Source organism: Pelmatolapia mariae, linkage group LG20 (genome assembly GCF_036321145.2).
Source record: "Pelmatolapia mariae isolate MD_Pm_ZW linkage group LG20, Pm_UMD_F_2, whole genome shotgun sequence".
Taxonomy (NCBI): domain Eukaryota; kingdom Metazoa; phylum Chordata; class Actinopteri; order Cichliformes; family Cichlidae; genus Pelmatolapia; species Pelmatolapia mariae.
The window spans coordinates 717,501-735,927 of NC_086244.1; the positions used below are offsets into that span (position 1 = coordinate 717,501).

The window sequence follows — 18,427 nt, forward strand, 5'->3', positions numbered from 1 at the left end:
GAGGGCGGGGCCTCTGAGCCAGGCCGCTCCACTGTCTCCCACACACACACACACAGTGTGTCCTGACAGCACGACGTGGGAGTGTTTTTATTCATTAAAAGTGCAGGAGGTGTACGAGGCGGCGAGCACGCTCTAGTGAGCAGAGACGGAGAACGCAGCGAGAGCTCGTTTACAAAGCAGCGCTCAGTCAGAGACGTGTGAGGGGAGAAGTTCAGTGTTCAGGACAAAAAGATGCTTAAACCTTATTTTGGGCCAAAGGGTCGACATGAGAGTGACTCCATGCAGATTTTCATTTAGACAATGCTTCTAATTGATCGTGCCGCCTTCGATGTGACTCGTGTTGGCAAAAAACCGATCACATCATTGTACTCAGCTGAAGTTTCATGATTGATCCACAGCTCTCTGTGCTGCATCAGCAGCTGCTGGTTTTCTGGCTTCTAATAAAGCCACGAGGCAGAGGCCGGCGTGTGAGCAGATCTGAGACCTGCAGCAGAGCGTGCTGTTGACCGAAAGCTAACGGCGCTCTGGTGTCACAGCTCAGCTCTAACAGCTCATCAAACAGCGGGGGATGGTTTGAGCCACAGAGACGTGACCTCTGACCTCAGGGACCTGCTGTGATAACGGCCCCTGACCTGGGTTTTTGTTCAGGTCGGCACTTGTTGAGTTTATGCTAATGCTTACTTTGGGCCAAACGGCCGAGCGGACCACCAGGACAGAAACGGGGACTCGGAGTTGGCGTCACGTCTGCAGCGGGCGTGTGCACTGTGGAGCTACCTGCAGTCAGAGCCGGCCCCCCACCTACACCCACCACCGTGATGTGTTAACCTTACAGTATGCATGCTTGGTCGTTGCTCCGGCTAACGGTGTGCTGGAAAGGCCCAAAATAATCCAGCAGACAAAGCGTTTAGAGCACGAGTTCATGTGCAAAAGCTCACAGAAACAGGAAACATGAATGAAAAGGAAAAACAGAATCACGGTGCTGTTCTGGAGCAGCCGTGACCCCGCCATGAGGAACGCTGCTGTCCTGTCAGCAGCCGAAGAGGCGCTTTGAGACGCTTCATGGGCAGATGTTCCCCGAACAGCTGGTGTAACAGGATGATTGATTTCTGTTTCTCCTCAGGGGCAGTACTGCGACATCTGCAGCCAGGGCCACAGCGACCGCGCCCATCCCATCACCAACGCCATCGACGGGACGGAGCGATGGTGGCAGAGCCCGCCGCTGTCCCGCAGCACCGAGTTCAACGAGGTGAACGTCACGCTGGACCTCGGACAGGTAGGTCTGCTCCCTGTGTTGGCTGCTCTTCTTCTTCTTCTGTGGCGGCGAACGTTTCCAGCGCTCCGTCCTTCTGTCCTCAGGAGAGCCGGAACGTTTCAGTTCCCCTGGGAATTTTGAGTAGCGTGTGGGGTTAGGATGGATCGGATTGTGAGATTATTCCAAACGTAGTTTTTAAAAGTCTGTCTGAGCTTGTTGGAGCGATGCAGGAATGAAACATTTGACCTGTACCGTTTCAACATCTCCGACGATCATTTGAAATGATCTGAATGAACGACAGAAAGAGAAGGACAGAGGGAGGCGGCGGCGCCCGATATCGATGTGGAGGGTTTGTAGAAGTCACCTTCTACCTGCAGCCATTAATCATCCTCACACAGGAAGGTTTTGTGACTTTGCTGCCATCTTGGCTCAGTATGAACTAAACCCTCTAACCCTCGCTCTAAAATGAGCTGAGGAGCGTGATCGTGCTAACGTTTTTATACACAATGACATTTGAACATAAGACAACAAAAGGAGGACCGACCAAACAAAAAGAAAGGAGGGACATACACAAGGTCACAACTTAGATACATGTTATTACCACAAAGCTCTGGAGTCATTTCCATTTCTTCCATTGTTCAGACTGAGGACAGTCTCAAGGAGAGTCGCTCCTGCCTCGCAGCTTTAATTCAAACAAAGTGAATTGTGGGTAATTGTGTTCGGTGTTATTAGCAAAGCTGAAGTCCACATCAAAGATGATTAAAGGTGCGCGTCTTTAAATCCACACTCCTGTAAAGCTGTACACAAATGAAGTTCATCATTTCAGCTTCTGTTCAGTTTAAGTATTTTACCGACTGATGTCTGAAAAAGGTCATAAAACATAAAAACTGTGATTCTGGTGTTTCAGTGCTGCGCAGCCTGTTTGTGCTGATTTTCCTTCCTTCATTGTTTTTATGTCTCAGCGTGTTTTTGGCCAAATGTACATGTGACACATCTGTTGATGACAAACGAACAAACCACTGAAACCTGCAGCTCTTATGTTTAGTCGGGAGGTGATTCTGGATCGGCGGTGTTTGCTGGGAGAGCGAGCAGAGGGGGAGGGACTTCAGGTTCTACTTTTGTCCTGAAAGAACGTAGGTGGGCGCTGTGTGTGTGTGTGTGTGTGTGTGTGTGTGTGTGTGTGTGTGCCCATCTAACCCCCCACCTGAATAAAGGAGAGAGGAATGTGAGGCAGCCTGTCTGAACCCGCAGCTCCCTCTGCTCTGTGTGTGTGTGTGTGTGTGTGTGTGTGTGTGTGTGTGTGTGTGTGTGTACGGGTTCGTACTATCCTGGTGGGGACCAAAATCTGACTTTTACTATCCTGGTGGGGACTTTCTGCACCGTGGGGACCAAAATCCAGGTCCCCTCGGGGTTGAAAGCAATTTTCACACTCAAAATGCGGTTTTACTGTCAGGGTTACAATTAGGTTATGGTTAGGTTTAGGGTAAGGGTTAGGGTTAGGCAGTCATTTTTAATGGTTAGGGTTAGGGTAAGGGGCTAGGGAAAGCATTATGTCAATGGGATGTCCCCACGAGGATAGCAAACCAGACATGTGTGTGTGTGTGTGTGTGTGTGTGTGTGTGTGTGTGTGTGTGTGTGTTCAGTGAAATGGTGAAATCCTGATCTCGAGCTCCATGCAGGCAGAAATTTATACGGTCACATCCTCCTTCACTTATCTCTCTCACATAGCGCCCAGCCCTTCCCTATCTTTTGTATTCTGCTCTTCCTCCTCGTTGACACCCTCCTCTTCCTCCTTATCTCTCCCTCTAAAAGAGAAACCAGACTCTGGTGGTCCTACCAGGGCTGCCGGACATCTATTGCAGACCGTCTGTCACGGTGATGCTGCTATAGAAACATGAACAGGTAGAAACAGGCTGACTGCTCATCAGTTTGTTACCTGTTGGAGTTCAGGCTCTGGCTGCTGGACTGGAGTCTGCACACACTCAGCTTTAACATCACTCTGGGTTCTTGGCTAGCTTAGTGTTAGCTCAGCATTAGCTTAGCATTAGCATGCTGTCTGTACAGATGTTAGCAGTGTAATACAGATGTTTCTGTCCTGGATGCAGTTTGCACTTCACCGTCGCGCTCTTGTCCTTTTGTTTAATAAAAATAAAAGTAATGTCCATATCTGCACTGTTCGAAAACTGTATCACTGTACGCGCCAACATTTTCCTCCTGACCTAACATCAGCTGACTGTATGTCAGAGAGAAAAAAAAAACATGGATGGTAAATGGCCTGTATTTGTATACTCTAAGGACCCCAAAGGGCTTTACACGTTCAGTCACACACTGGTGATGGCAAGCTACATTGTAGCCACAGCCACCCTGGGGCGCACTGACAGAGGCGAGGCTGCCGGACACTGGCGCCACCGGGCCCTCTGACCACCACCAGTAGGCAACGGGTGAAGTGTCTTGCCCAAGGACACAACGACCGAGACTGTCGGAGCCGGGGCTCGAACCGGCAACCTTCCGATTACAAGACGAACTGCCAACTCTTGAGCCACGATCACCCCAGTGGATGTTTTTAGCTCTCTGTCGTAAGAGAGGGACGTTTTCGTCACCCCCACCGGGCGGTTGGGTGGGCCGGCAGCGTGGACCCCGACTTTGTGAACACCATAACTTGAGAACAGAGCAATGTAGGATTTTGAAGTTGATAGGTGCACGTACTGAAAATCTTGGGTGGATTTGAATGTCAGTGAGCTTGACCTCATGACCTTAGGTCATGTTTAAGTCGAGGTCGAGTTTCCTGAAAATGCGGTCCCTCAAAATGGAAGTTACCGATTATTTTCACACTAATATACTGACAGGCAGAGGCGGCGCCCTCAGCCCAGTGTGCAGATAACTGAGAGACCTTTGTAACACGAGTCACAACATAATTGTAACTGTAATGTAATTACTGGTATGTCACTGTGTTATGAAAAACACCACGTCCACATGCGGAGAGCCAGCAGGTTTCACTCTGTGCTGTAAAGGAGGAAAAAGAGAAGGATGATGTTGTTAAAGTGAACAGTAACTGCTGTCAGACACAAGCACCTCCCTCTGAAACAAAGTGAACAGGATCAGAAATACTCAGGTTTAAGGCTTCCTTTCATATCTGTAATACACGAATCCACCTCTGTGCATGTCTCAGGCTGAGGAGGAGGAGGAGGAGATGAAGAGCGCTGACAGCTACTCGATGAACTGTAGGAAGAATGTGATTCACTGCATGAGCTCATACTTCAACATCAGTCACAGCTGTCTGTGTTTTGTATACAGTGTGATGTTACAGTGTACAGTCACTCTGGACATGTGTGTGTGTGTGTGTGCGTGTGTGTGTGTGTGTCTTCATTCCTCAAATGTGTGACAGTGGAATGTTTATTACAGGTAAAAACAGGAAGATGGAAAAAACCTAATAATAGACCCATGAATACAGTTTGAAATAAAACTCCCAGAGAGGGAGGAGGAGGAAGAGGAGGAAGAGGGGGAGGAGGACGAGTACGAGGAAAGGAGGTGAAAATGGAGGTTAACAGGATGAAGGAGGTGAAGGCATAGAAAGAGGAGGAGATGACAGAGGAAGGAGCTCGTGTGTTTTGATAAACTGTGATTAAAGCATAATACTGTGTGTGTGTGTGTGTGTGTGTGTGTGTGTGTGTGTGTGTGTGTGTGTGTGTGCGCGCCTTCTTCAGGTGAGCTCGGGTTCCTGCAGAGCTGCTTTTGCTTTGCAGCAGCTCAAACTCAAAGGTTCAGGCGTCGTCTGCGCTCACAGGCCGTCCTCACAGAAAACTGCGTCTCCACAACATTCAAACATCTCCAACGTCTCATACATGACACACAGAACACAGCGCAGAGCTGGACACGCTGTTTATGGCACTGTGAAGTCATGTGACAGGACGCCGTCTGAGCTGAAGTGATTGTTTTTATTGTGAGTTGAGGGACTTGATCCTTGACAGCCTGGCTGCAAATGTCAAGTAGATTGAACATGAGGCAGGAGTGGTTTTCCAGGACAGGTCCCCCCCCCCCCCCCCACACACACACACACACACATGCACACACACACACACACACACACACATGCACACACACGCACACACACACACACTCTGTCCTGCTCCATTGTTCCTCAAGTGTAGCAGCAGCACAGTGCCAGCTGCAGCCCGTTCTTTTCTTCCTGCTATTGATGTGGTTTGGACGTCACGGTGCCAGCGGGCTCACCGAGTATTTGGAAAACCCCCAAAACTTTGCACACATCAAAGCTTTAAAATGTGACGGTTATCATTAGCGTGCACACACACACACACACTCAGTGCTACCTGTGAACGTGGGGCCCAGCCTGCACATTTAAAACCTCTGATCTGGAGCACCGTCTGAAGTCTGTTTACCTTTTATCTGAAGGCAGGCGTGCACGGATGGCCGCGCGCAGACACCGTAAACTCTCCTCTAACAATAAAGTGTCATGTGACCCAGCAGAGCGTCAGCCAGCAGCAGGAAGTCACTTTAACGATCAGCAGAGTGCAACAGAAATCTGCTCGACCTGAGCCCTCAGGTGAGCCCGAGCTCACTGTTGGACTTTTATACTGGAACATTTGAACAGGAAGTTTGCAGCACTGCTGAAAACAGAGCTGCGGGTCAGCAGTAGTGACCACGCTCGTCCTTTTCCCTCAGCCAGCGTGGTGCGTGAGTGCTGCTGTGTACCTGTGCAGGTGTAATGTAGACGTGAGATTCATGTTATTGAAGCTCGTTCGGCCGCCAACATCAACACGACCTGATAAACTCTGCACGCTGCCTCCATCACATCAGCTCCGTCAGTTTCCCTCTCTCATTCCTATTAAGGTCACAGTCCTCCCTCCTCCTCATTTTCCTGCTCACTACACAAAGTGAATGACAGAAAAATGTGCGCTGTGTGTCAGCGTCTGTGTGCGCTTCAGGGGCGGTGCTTCACCCCGAGCGCAACGGACAAAAGAGGAAAACAGGAAGACGAAGCCTGATGAGCACGCGGTGACACAAATAAGAGGACGTAGCGGCGGAGGCCGGAAGAATGAGTCCGACTGTTGGAGCTCAAAGCGAACGCTACGAGGGAAGGAGGATCTGATCTGAGACACAGAAAGAAGGCCTCTGTGCAGCGGCGTGACTCACTGTGGAAACGCCACCGCAGCCCAGCAGAGCGCCGACGACAGCACAGAAATCAAAGCGCTGCACGCAGCTCAGACCTGCGAGGGAGAAGCATCAGTCTGTGCTGCTTTATACATTGAAGAAGAAGTAAAGTGAGGCTCGGGCCGACCGCTTCCCAGCCTCTCACCCCGTTTCATCATTTCCCACTCTGCGTGTAATCTGGCGCAGGTCGAAGGTCATCGTCAGGCTTCAGCTTCCTTCTGCTTTGACCTCTGACCCCAAATGCACAGAAACATGTCCGCTGTACCTGCTCCCTCAGCTTCCTCTGGTCTCCGCTCCGAGAACGTGAAGACGACGTGAAGATGTTTTTTCGTGGGAGCAGCCCGATACCTGCCGACTCAGGTGTGAGCGTGAGGACAGCGTCTAAACCGCGATCTCTGGTTTTGTGGGGATTTCTCGGGCCGTGCTCTGACTGAAGTTTGACAGATTTGTTTCAGTGACTCCTCTCAGGACTTTGTTATTGATGCAGAAGAAGAAGGATCGACACAGACACGTGTGGTGCAGGTTGAATGTGCCGTGAAAATAAAGATATGTTAATAGTTGTTTAAACGAGTCCCTAACCTGCTCAACAGCACCTGAAACCACAACGGCCTGAATCTGTTTCCAGCTTGTTCTTATTACTGATCATCAGGTCGTGCTCAGGACTTAATCAGCTGATCGAGAACCTCAAAAATTGACTCAACGATGAAAATTGTTTATCGCAGCTTTTTTGGGGCAGTTTGGGAGTGAAATATTGGCTGACCATGGCTATTTGCAGATCTTTATGGATAAATGAAAATTTAAAAAGTAAAGAAGAGACGGGAAAAAAACATCCACGTTATCATTGATGTTGCATAGTTTGTCCACCAGAGGGCGCTCTGCAGCGTCGCTGTCAGCTGATCCCAGGGAGCGTAAACGAGTAACCCACGACTGTCACTTGATGTTTAGGTTTCGTGTGTTGGATAATATGATCCATGCGCGTCTTTAGTGAACGAGCTTCAGCTTCGATTCCAGAAATCGGAAAAGTCCAATTTTGGGGGAATGATCCCTCTGCGATCTGAGCGTCCATTCAGCTCCCTCTCTTTGTCTCGCAGTATTTGCTCGCCCTCGTGACCTCCCTTTGATGCAGCAGCGGTGCCGGCCTTCCCGGCGACTCTGCATTCACAGAACCCCTCAATGGGCCTTTTATGGCACCATTGTGTCAGCCGGAGTGTTTGAGCCATTCACAAAGAGCTGGAGAGCAAACACGAGGCAAACAGCTGGATGTGAGTGTCTTCAGACAGGCGGGGGAATGGGATTAACGGGACATTCATTAAAAAGGAGATTAGATGAGTTAATGGGGTTTGTTTGTGACAGATTAACTTCTCTTCCTGTGGTTTATTTACTCGTCGGCTGGTTTCTCTGTCCCCCTGATCAGGGTGAAACAGCAGACCCCTCGAAGGGTTTTTAGCCACGCCCCTTCACAAACTTTGTCTTTCAGCACATTTCTAATTCAGGCAGCGGGACAGAGACTTTAGTTTAGCTGCTGAATTAGAAGGCACCAAGAAAATATCACAGCCATCATTTGTGTTATAGAAAAATATGAAATTATTTCTAATTTCAGGAGCTAAACTCTGCAGTTCCTCTGCCGTCCAGCAGAGGCAGTGGTGAGTCAGTCTCCATAGACTCCCATGTTAAAACAAACGTGTACAGCCTGATGTACAGACTGTTCATGACACCTGTACAGGGGGAGGACGTTTCTATAACTCACCTGTTTGCATAACTAGTGGCAGGGTTTTGTATTGTTTTATTTGTACACAAATAGAATCAACAACAATCATAATAATAATAATAATGTAAAGTTTAAATGTCACCTCCCCTATAACATCAACAGGTTAGCAGCATGGACACACAAGTTACATACAATCATTTACAAATATAATAAATATACACATCATATACTGTTAGAAAGAGATGAAAGAGATGGTCCCCTGTGGTGTGATGCCAATGAGATATTTCATTGTGTGTCTACTTTTGTATGTAGAATATGTCTCCGCCATGGCGCGTAAATTTTGTGCCCTCTCTATGAACAGTTCAAAACAGTCAATAATAACTGTCACCCGGTCACCAAACATCTCTACATACTGGTGTGGCATACTGGCCTGTATGCAATGTCTTCCAGGCCAGTGCACCAATGGACTGAGGTGAGCGTATAACACATTTACAGTAATGTTAAACACAGTGGAAGTGGTTGTCCGGCTAATATCAAAGAGGTGTGCAATATGTGCAATTGGAAGGTTGAGTCTTAAATGCATGAGAGTCAACAAGAGCATCTGAAACTGGGAAATTTTCCTGTCAGTGTCTGGCAAGCTCGGGCTGATTTGTTGTAGCACCCCCATTAGTAAAGCAAAAGAAGGCAGCCCTGTGTAGAATTTAACTTTAGAGTTATCATCTTTCAAGAATTCCTTGTCTAATTTCTTTTTGGACAGTTCTTTTTTTAATATTAGGTTTTCTTCCTGCAGGTGTGCTATTTCTTGTAACCTTAGAGAACACATTTTACACTCCTGCAGATCTTCATCCTCGTGCTGTGGAGTTAGCTGCTGTGGTTCGATCTCAGCTGTAGTTTCCGTAGTGACTGGTGCTGAAAGACACACATGCACACAGACAAAGACAAGATCATTTTATGTGCAAAAACAAGACAGTGCTTAATGTGGAAAAAGTGGAATTTATTTATGTACATTGACAATTTTACCTGCATGGATTTCGCCTGGATGAGCTGTCTCTGCCCCAGAGGAACGCGGGCCTTTTCGTGGCTGTTTTGATTTCGATCTCTGTTTTAACCGATCAAATCTCGCTGTGGTAGAAGCTTTAAAGTCTGTGTGGCCCAGTTTGAGAGAGGGTGCCCAGTCTGGATCGCATTCCAGCATTTCGTAGGCTGGTTTGCCTACAAAATACAGCCAACATTACACACAGCCACAATAAACAAAGGAGCATAGCGCGATGATTTCTGTTCAGCGCCATATAAGACATATTAACTACCACAAAACACTGACCTTTGTGGAAATGCTTGGAGCAGACTAACATGTGCGGTGGAGTGTTTTCGAACGTTATATTAGGTCTTCTGATAGCGGCAATCCAGGCCATCCGTCGCCTCTTCATGACTTCGGAAACATGGCTTGGACAATTTCTCTTCCACGCCGGAATCCGATGAAAACCAATCGCATTTCCCGTCGACTTCACGCGGCTGCCGTTCGCCCGGCTTGTGCAGTTAATAATACAACAGCTTCTTGCCATTTTATGTTTCTTTTTATCGCTGTGTAACTGATTTCTATTGAAAGCCTGTGCCCGCTATTACCTCTTGCCACTACTTACCAGTATCCTTTGCGGTTTTACCCCTGAATGACGTCACATTTTCAATCTCTATAGACAGGTCCTCTGTATTTAAGAATGTCAGAGTGCAACAGTCACTAATCACATATACACACTTATACATACAGAGATGTGTATTATATATTCACATTAAATATTGACAAGATTCAGGGTTTTCTAAAAAGAGGAGCAGATGAAGAAAGTCTGTTTGAGAAATAGAAAAAATTATTTTGAATTAATGAAATTCTATGAAGATATGATTGACATGTAGCAGCCCACACACTAGTACTAGACATTATGTGTGGATAAATGAAAGTGTAATGTAATATCAACGTACAGGAACGATTTATAGAACGCCGAGCTCTGCTCAGAATATCGACTTCATCGACTTTCTGCAGACAAATTCAGGATTTTGTTTCCAAGTTAGTTTGTCATCAACCAGAACTCCTGAAAGAGTTCAATGCCCTCGATAAACACATCTATCTCTTTAAAATAACTGTTTTTGTAGAAAGATAAAAAAGTTGGTTTTATGAATATAAAGTGACAGTTTGTTAGCATAACTCTTATTTTGCTTCTCTCATAAAGTCATCAAAATTAGAGTGAGATAAGATAAGATAAGATAACCTTTATTAGTCCCACACGTGGGAAATTTGTTTTGTCACAGCAGGAAGTGGACAGTGCAAAAGTTATGAAGCAAAAATTAGAATAAAATAAAATAAGAATAAATACAGTATACAACTGTACAGAATAGAATAAAATAAAATACTATATACAGTAGAATAAAATAGAATAAAATATGCAATAAGATAAAAATAGAATACAAATGCTATATACAACTCAGTAAAGATACAACGATGCCAGAAAAGGTTATTGCACATTAGTGTTATTGCACATGTGTGAATGTGTGTGTTGATCAGTTGGAGTCTTTGTTGTGGAGTCTGACAGCAGTGGGGAGGAAAGACCTGCGAAATCTCTCCGTCCCACACCGTGGGTGCCGCAGTCTCCCACTGAAGGAGCTGCTCAGTGCTGTCACAGTCTCATGCATGGGGTGGGAGATGTTGTCCAACAGGGATGACAGCTTAGCCGCCATTCTCCTGTCACTCACCACCTCCACTGGGTCCAGAGGGCATCCTAGAACAGAGCTGGCCCTGCGGATCAGCCTGTTCAGTCTCTTCCTGTCCCCAGAAGAGATGCTGCCGCCCCAGCAGACCACACCATAAAAGATGGCTGAGGCCACCACAGAGTCATAGAAGGTCTTCAGGAGTGGGCCCTCCACTCCAAACGACCTGAGTCTCCGCAGCAGGTACAGTCTGCTCTGCCCTTTCCTGTAGAGGGCGTCTGAGTTATGAGTCCAGTCCAGTTTGCTGTTCAGATGAACACCAAGGTACCTGTAGCTGTCCACAGCCTCGATGTCCATACCTTGGATGTTCAGTGGTTGCAGTGGAGGATGTTTGTGCCTGTGGAAGTCTACCACCAGCTCCTTGGTTTTACTGGCATTGATCTGGAGGTAGTTCAGCTGGCACCAGTCCACAAAGTCCTGAGTCAGTCCTCTGTACTCCTTGTCGTCCCCATCAGTGATGAGGCCGACTATAGCAGAGTCATCACAGAACTTCTGCAGGAAGCACTGGGTGGAGTTGTGGGAGAAGTCTGCAGTGTAGATGGTGAAGAGGAACGGAGCCAGAACCGTTCCCTGTGGGGCCCCCGTACTGCAGACGACCCTGTCCGACACACAGCCCTGAGTCCTCACATACTGTGGTCGGTCGGTGAGGTAGTCCAAAATCCAGGTAGTGAGGTGATGGTCCACTCCAGAGTTCTCCAGCTTGTCCTTCAGAACCGAGGGAAGAATAGTGTTGAAGGCACTGGAGAAATCAAAGAACATGATTCTCACAGTGCTCCCAGCGGTCTCCAGGTGAGCGAGGGAACGATGTAGGAGGTGAATGACGGCATCATCCGCTCCAATGCCAGGCTGGTAGGCAAACTGAAGTGGGTCCAGTGATGAGCTCACAAGGCGCCGAAGCTGAGCCAGGACCAGCCGCTCCAGGGTCTTCATCAGGTGGGATGTCAGAGCCACCGGCCTGTAGCTGTTGAGGTCCTTGGGGCGTGAAGTCTTTGGCACTGGTACAACACAGGAGGTTTTCCAGAGTTGTGGGACTCTCCCCAGCCTCAGGCTCAGGTTGAAGAGGTGCTCCATCACCCCACACAGTTGGTCCGCGCAGGACCTGACCACCCTTGAGCTGATGCCATCTGGACCCGCTGCCTTCTTGCCATTAATCCTCCTCAGTTCCCTCCTAACCAGGGTGGTTGAGAGAGACAGGCTGGAGCCTTGTGTTGAGTGTGTATTGGATGCTGTTGTTGGGGGTGGGGAGGAGTGAGCAGGGTGAATAGAGGAGGTGTGATGTGTCAGAGGTGGAACAGCAGCAGTGGGGGTGGGTGAGTCTGCAGCCGATGTTGAAGACTGCCTCATGGCTGAATCAAATCTGTTGAAGAAATGATTCAGTTCATTTGCCCACCTCACATCCCTCCCAGGCAGAGAGTTCTGATGTTTGTGGCCTGAGATGGTTCTGAGGCCTCTCCAGACTTCACCAACGTTATTTTGCTGAAGCTGGTTCTCCATCTTCTGCCTGTAGCTGTCCTTCCCATTCCTTATCAGTCCCCTCAACTCTCTCTGCACCCTTTTCAACTCCTCTTTGTCTTTGGATTTGAAGGCCCTCCTCTTCTGCTTGAGGACGGCTTTAATTTCTGGGGTAATCCAAGGTTTGTTGTTGGAGAAACACCGTACAGTCCTGGTAGGTACGGTGTTATCCACACAGAAATTAATATAGTCAGTAATGCATGTAGTAAGGCTGTCGATGTCCTCTCCGTGGTCGTCACAGATCACCTCCCACACAGTCGACTCAAAACAGTCCTTAAGAGCCTCCTTGCTCTCCTGCGACCATCTCTGCACTGTGCGGGTGGCTGGTGGCTCCCTGCGCACTAAGGGCTCATACACAGGGACAAGGTGCACCAGGTTGTGATCAGATCTGCCCAGGGGAGGGAGAGGTGATGAACTGTATGCCTCTTCAGCATTGGCATACAGTAAGTCCAGTGTTTTATTGTCTCTGGTTGGGCAGGTCACATACTGGGTGAAGGTGGGCAGTGTGGAGTCCAGTGAGGCATGATTGAAGTCCCCTGATATTATGAGGAGGGCTCTCGGAGATTGTGTTTGCAGTCTGCTGACCACTGAGTGGAGAGTGTCACAGGCTGCATCCGCGTTGGCCGAGGGGGGGACATACGCTGTTATCGCGATAACATGCGAGAATTCCCGGGGCAGGTAGTACGGACGCATGCTAACGGCTAACAGCTCAATGTCTCTGCTGCAGAGTTGTTCTTTCACAGTGATGTGCCCAGGGTTACACCATCTGTCATTCACAAACACTGCCAGTCCCCCTCCTTTCCTCTTACCGCTCTCTCTCGTCCTGTCCGCTCGCAGCAGCTGGAATCCCGGTAGTGTCACGCTCGTGTCCGGAGTTAGCGGTGTTAGCCACGACTCCGTTAGCATCATGATGCTACATTGCCGGTACTCCCTCTGTGACCAGGTTAGCGACGTGAGCTCATCCAATTTATTGTGCAAAGAACGTACATTTCCAATAATTATAGAAGGAAGAGATGGTCGATAACGTGTCCTTCTCGGCTGACGGCGCTCCTTCCCAGCACGACACCCCCGTCTTTTCCTCCTCAGCTCGCTGGGAATGTCAGGTCTGTCCGCCGGCAGTACTGCTGTGGGACGCAGCGCTAACAGCTGATCCTTACTGTAAACAAAGGATCCCTGCTCTGGATCCCCACACACGGGTGAAAAAAGTAGAAAAAAACTAAGAAAAACGACCAGAACTAGCACAAAACGGTAGAACATGGTTGCAGAGTCTAATTACTAATACGTTAGTTATAAAAAATTACGAGAGAAAAGATAAGAAAGAAAGAAACTCAGAATGAGCAGAGCTGCTGTAACAGGCTGCCGCACACGGGGGGCGCCGGAAGTAGAAGTGTCAGCTGCAAACATCAGAGGGAATACGTTTTTACAGACATAGTTTCAAAATCATGAATGGAAATTAAAAATAAGAGCGGGCCTAAAATAGAACCTTGGGAACCCCACACACAAGCTCCCTTTGAATTCTGGTTATTAACGATGACCCGTTGTTCTCTTATTGTTATCTAATATTTCCAGTTCCAATTTTATTTAATTTTGTTAAGAGAATTTTAAACTGAACTGTGTCAAACGCCTTTGACAAATCTAGGAACAAACCAAGGGAATATTTTTATCATCCAACCCTGTAGGAAGGCCCGCTCTGAAGACAGTTTTTCTATAAATCCAGAACAGTGATTATACGATATTATTATCAGACAGATGTTTTCAAATTCTTAGTACTTTGGAAAAACAGGTGAGAGGCCGACAGTTATTAAAGAAACTAGATTTGAATAAAGGACTTTATCTACTTTTTAAACCTTGTTTTTAAACACAACACATGTAAAGGGTTCAGTGATAACAGGAGCTACTTGTCTCACTGTGGTCAGCGTCTTTCATTTTTAGTGTTATTTGAAAAACCTCTGTAGGAGCTGGAGGGTCAACCACACCTGAACAAGCACAACTGTGACTGACGGGTGGATGCTGACACAGGTGGATGCGGACAGGTGGATGCTGACACAGGTGGATTCTGACAGGTGGATGGTGACACAGGTGGATGCTGAAAAGTGGATTCTGACACAGGTGGATGCTGAAAAGTGGATGCTGAAAGGTGGATGCTGACACAGGTGGATGCTGAAAGGTGGATGCTGACACAGGTGGATTCTGACAGGTGGATGCTGACACAGGTGGATGCTGAAAAGTGGATTCTGACACAGGTGGATGCTGAAAAGTGGATGCTGAAAGGTGGATGCTGACACAGGTGGATGCAGACAGGTGGATGCTGACACAGGTAGATGCTGACACAGGTAGCTGTAGCTGCTAGCTTCAGCTGAGCTCCACCTCTGGACTGCATTTGTGCTGCTGGAGCCTTCAGGAGCATTTATGTGACCAATCATACGTCTGCTGTGAGGTGAATGGCACTACCTGGCGGTGAGATGTGGGCGTGGCCTTCAAAGCACGAGCATCGGGGTTTCCTGTGTCTCTGACAGAAGGTCGGGTTTCAGAGTCCAGCTCCGCGTTGCAGGAGGAGGAAGAGCGAGTTCGGCTCGACAGAAGGTTTTTTGTGCGCCAGCCTCGTCCTCCTGAAGGACGCCACAGACTGCGAGCTGTGTTCTTCCTGCTCGGCCGGCCCGCGCTAAGAATAGTCTGATGCTAATGTCCCGCTGCTGGCGCACAATGAGCTCCTTCAGAGAGACAGAAGAACCAGATTTAACTCTGGTGTTTACTGTGAAACCCTCGGTCACTTATTCTCACTCGCCTCCTCTAAATCTGCTCAGGATATTTTGAACACGTCCCACTCGCTGCTGAATTTAACCAGCCGTTATTTTTCACCTCTGCGGCTCCTCCACACTGACCTCCTCTCCACCGCTTCCTGTTGTCCATCATCCGTCAGTTACACTGACAGGTGCAGTAATGTGAAGGGGGCAAAGCCACGTGTGTGACTTAGAGTTTGAACTGCCCTTCTTGTCTTATTTCTGCCTCCAAACGTTGATCCTGCAGGTCTGGAAGGATGGCGTTGGAGGAGCACTCAGCAGCCCATCAATCATCTTCATTTATCAGAGTTTTCTATGAATGGAGGGATGAAGGAGGGCAAATACACGCTAAGAAACGTGGGCAGGGAGGCAACGGCAGCTCAGAGGAGAGAGAGGGGTTAATGTGACGGTAAATATCGGCCTCTCGTTGTTTGAGTTTCTTCTTTTTCAGCCGGGGCTGAAACGAAGGAGAGAGAGAGGGCGTGGACTTTAGAGGGCACGAGGTCACGCTTTGTGTATTTGTCGTGTTCAGCGAAGGGAGCACGTACAGGTCTTTGTTTACACACCGCACAATCTCAGGTTTTTATTTTATTTTGACCTCCTGCTCACGACCTGTGACGTATCCAGAGTATCGGCAGACACGCCTCCTTTATAAGTCCCAACGCTGAGGTCATGGAAAATAAAAAAGCCATGTGGAAGGAGAAGTTTGTCTTCTTCTTAAAGGAAGAAAACACACTGCAGTGTAGTGTGTGTGTGTGTGTGTGTGTGTGTGTGTGTGTGTGTGTGTGTCCAGCTGAAGGCTAATGATAGCAACATGCTAATGCAGAATAGAATGGGTGGGAGTGATCACAGGTGTAAAACGCCATCACACCTGGTCCTGTGGTGAGGAAACTGCAGGTTGGTGTGTAGGAGTCTGTCGGGTGTAGCTCATAGTTCGCGGTCGGTGCCGGGCTCGCAGGACAAAGCGTGAGGAAGAGGAGGAGGAAGGCTCAACAGCTCTTAGTTTTTGTTCACAGAGGCTGACTGTTACTGCAGGTGTTCTCACATCAAACACATCTGGACACATCTGTTCTCAGCCTGCTGTCTGAGCAGCCCGACGTAGACTTATTACTGGTTTGTGCTGCCATTTAACTGGGACCATTTTCTCTGTTTTCCTGGAGAGCTGGAATGTGATTGGTCAGGGTGTGGAAGCTGAAGAAGAGGGAGGAGGTGTGGGAGTGTTTTCTCAGAGTTCGGTCATAAAGAGGTGGTGGGAGTGGAGGTGGGGTGTGTTTGCGTGCCACCACACGGGCGGAGCTGCAGCTCACTGAGTGCTTACAGAGCAGCAGAGCGTCACCACGGCGCCCACCTCAGTGATGGTTGAAGTAATGGTCGTAGTTTGAGTGATGCAGCTGGAGCTGCTGATGAACTTGGCCCTGTTGAAAGCGTCAGGTTGGAGGACTTCCTGTGATCTCTGAGCGCCCTTCCTCTTCATAAATCTCCACAGCTGTTAAGCGGGCGACCCCGTGACCGTCAGTGGGCGTGTTCCACGCCGGGCCATCAAAGCACAGATACAGTAAGACGTTTGCTGAGGTGTCCACGGAGGCCTGACAGAAACAAGCTGACAGCTGCAGCGACTGCATACATCAGGGCCAACAGCTGGAGGGCCTCAGCACTCCCAGACACCATTAACGGCCAGTCCGTCACACTGGGAATGTTCGGCACGTCGAGGAGACTTCTGTCAGTGTGATGGACATCGCACGGTCAGAAACAGGAAGCTGCTCTCTGTCACTGCTTCAGCAGGGATTTACAAACGTTGTATTTCTGTTCCAGGCAGAAAAAACGCTGACAGCGTTCATTCTAACCCAAACTAACGGCTAAACCTTGTTTGCGCTAACTGCTGAACCACAGTCATCAACGTGAAGCTGAGTTTGTCATTGGCCAGAGCCGACTGACCCTCGATCACCAGCTGCAAACGAAAACACCGCGAGGTCAACGAATCACCATCCGCTCGGCTGCGACGCTTAAACCAGCATCAGCCTCCAAACTCCACGAAGCGTGACTGATTCGTTACTGATTACTCGTCAGTGTGTCACAAACTGAGGAGGAGGAGGGACTGAGATCAGCTGTGATGACCTGTCAGCACTGTGATTGGCAGCTGTCATCTTCTCTCACTCTGGATGTTGACCTCTGACCTCTGACTTGAACGTTCATGTTGTGGTCTGGAGCTCATTTCTGTGAACCTCTCTATACTCGGTCTCTGTTATCGCTCGTCCTCCTCCTCTTCTTCCTCCTCCTGTAATTAAAGAATGTGACCCAGCCGTCTGTTCTCATAACGGCTGGATGGAGCGCATGAAAGGAGCGCATCAGGAACGTGGAGAAAGTCGAGGTCACAGGATGGGAAGCCTCCCTTCCTTCTGCTCCGTCCTCCCTTCGTGCTCAGCTGACTTCTCCTCTGAGGGAGGGAGGGTCTTATCTCTCAGGCGGATATTTGAAATCTGTCACAAGCTGGAAAAATGTTTCCTTTTTCCAGAAAACATGAAACGGCCCGGAGAATGCGTGCAGCGCTGTTATCAATCCTCACGTCTTCTGCAGTCAAATCCAGAAAAAGTGCAACTTTTAACTGAAAGCTGTGAGATTGTTAGCATAGACTGTAAATAAAGATGTACATAACCACAGTGACATTGGGTATGGAGGATTTGGGTGCTGAGTGCTGAAGAGAAGTTTTCCCGTTATGGTTGTAGATGCGTTTTTTCTTGGGGGAAATCAGTGTTTCCACCACGGCGACGTTCCTGGAAGGCAGCACGTCTCCAGGCGCCCTCTCCTCTCGCCCCGACACGTTTTTATGTCGGAGCTTTCAGCGCCGTGCCTAACAGCTGAGGACAGAGCCGTGAACTTTACACGACTGACATGTTTGAGCGTGTACACGCCGGCCGCCTAGAAGCAGGCTGTGGCCTTGACCGCGGTGGAGCTTCAGGACGCAGACTCGTTTCTACGCCCAGGATTTAGGCCTGGAACAGCTTGTAGAAGAATCAGAACCAGCGTTTATGTTTTCATGGATGCGCACTGATCCTCGCTCTGCTCACAGAGGAATTGCGCTCTTTTCATGACCTCGCAGGTCGGCTAGCTCGGGGCTAGCTTTGGCTTTTTCAGCTGTGATGTGGGAGTGCTGCACCAGAGCCCGAAGCCGTGTAATGTTGTGTTTGTGTGTTTGTGTGTCAGGGCCGCATGATGGCACTTTATGAAAAACGACCTGTTTTTTGTTCTCAC

General features: G+C 48.6%; 1 protein-coding gene across 2 annotated transcripts in view; it reads left to right on the plus strand.

Annotated features, from left to right (window-relative positions):
- Positions 1-18,427, plus strand: part of lama5 (laminin, alpha 5) — a 94,332-nt gene that overhangs the window by 3,479 nt on the left and 72,426 nt on the right. For both annotated transcript variants that reach the window (XR_010091795.1, XM_063463421.1), the window contains exon 2: positions 1,121-1,273. Coding sequence is in view for 1 of the 2 variants with exons in the window: in XM_063463421.1 (XP_063319491.1) it covers positions 1,121-1,273 (153 nt within the window). In the remaining variant the exon portion in view is untranslated. The remainder of the gene's footprint in view (positions 1-1,120; positions 1,274-18,427) is intronic.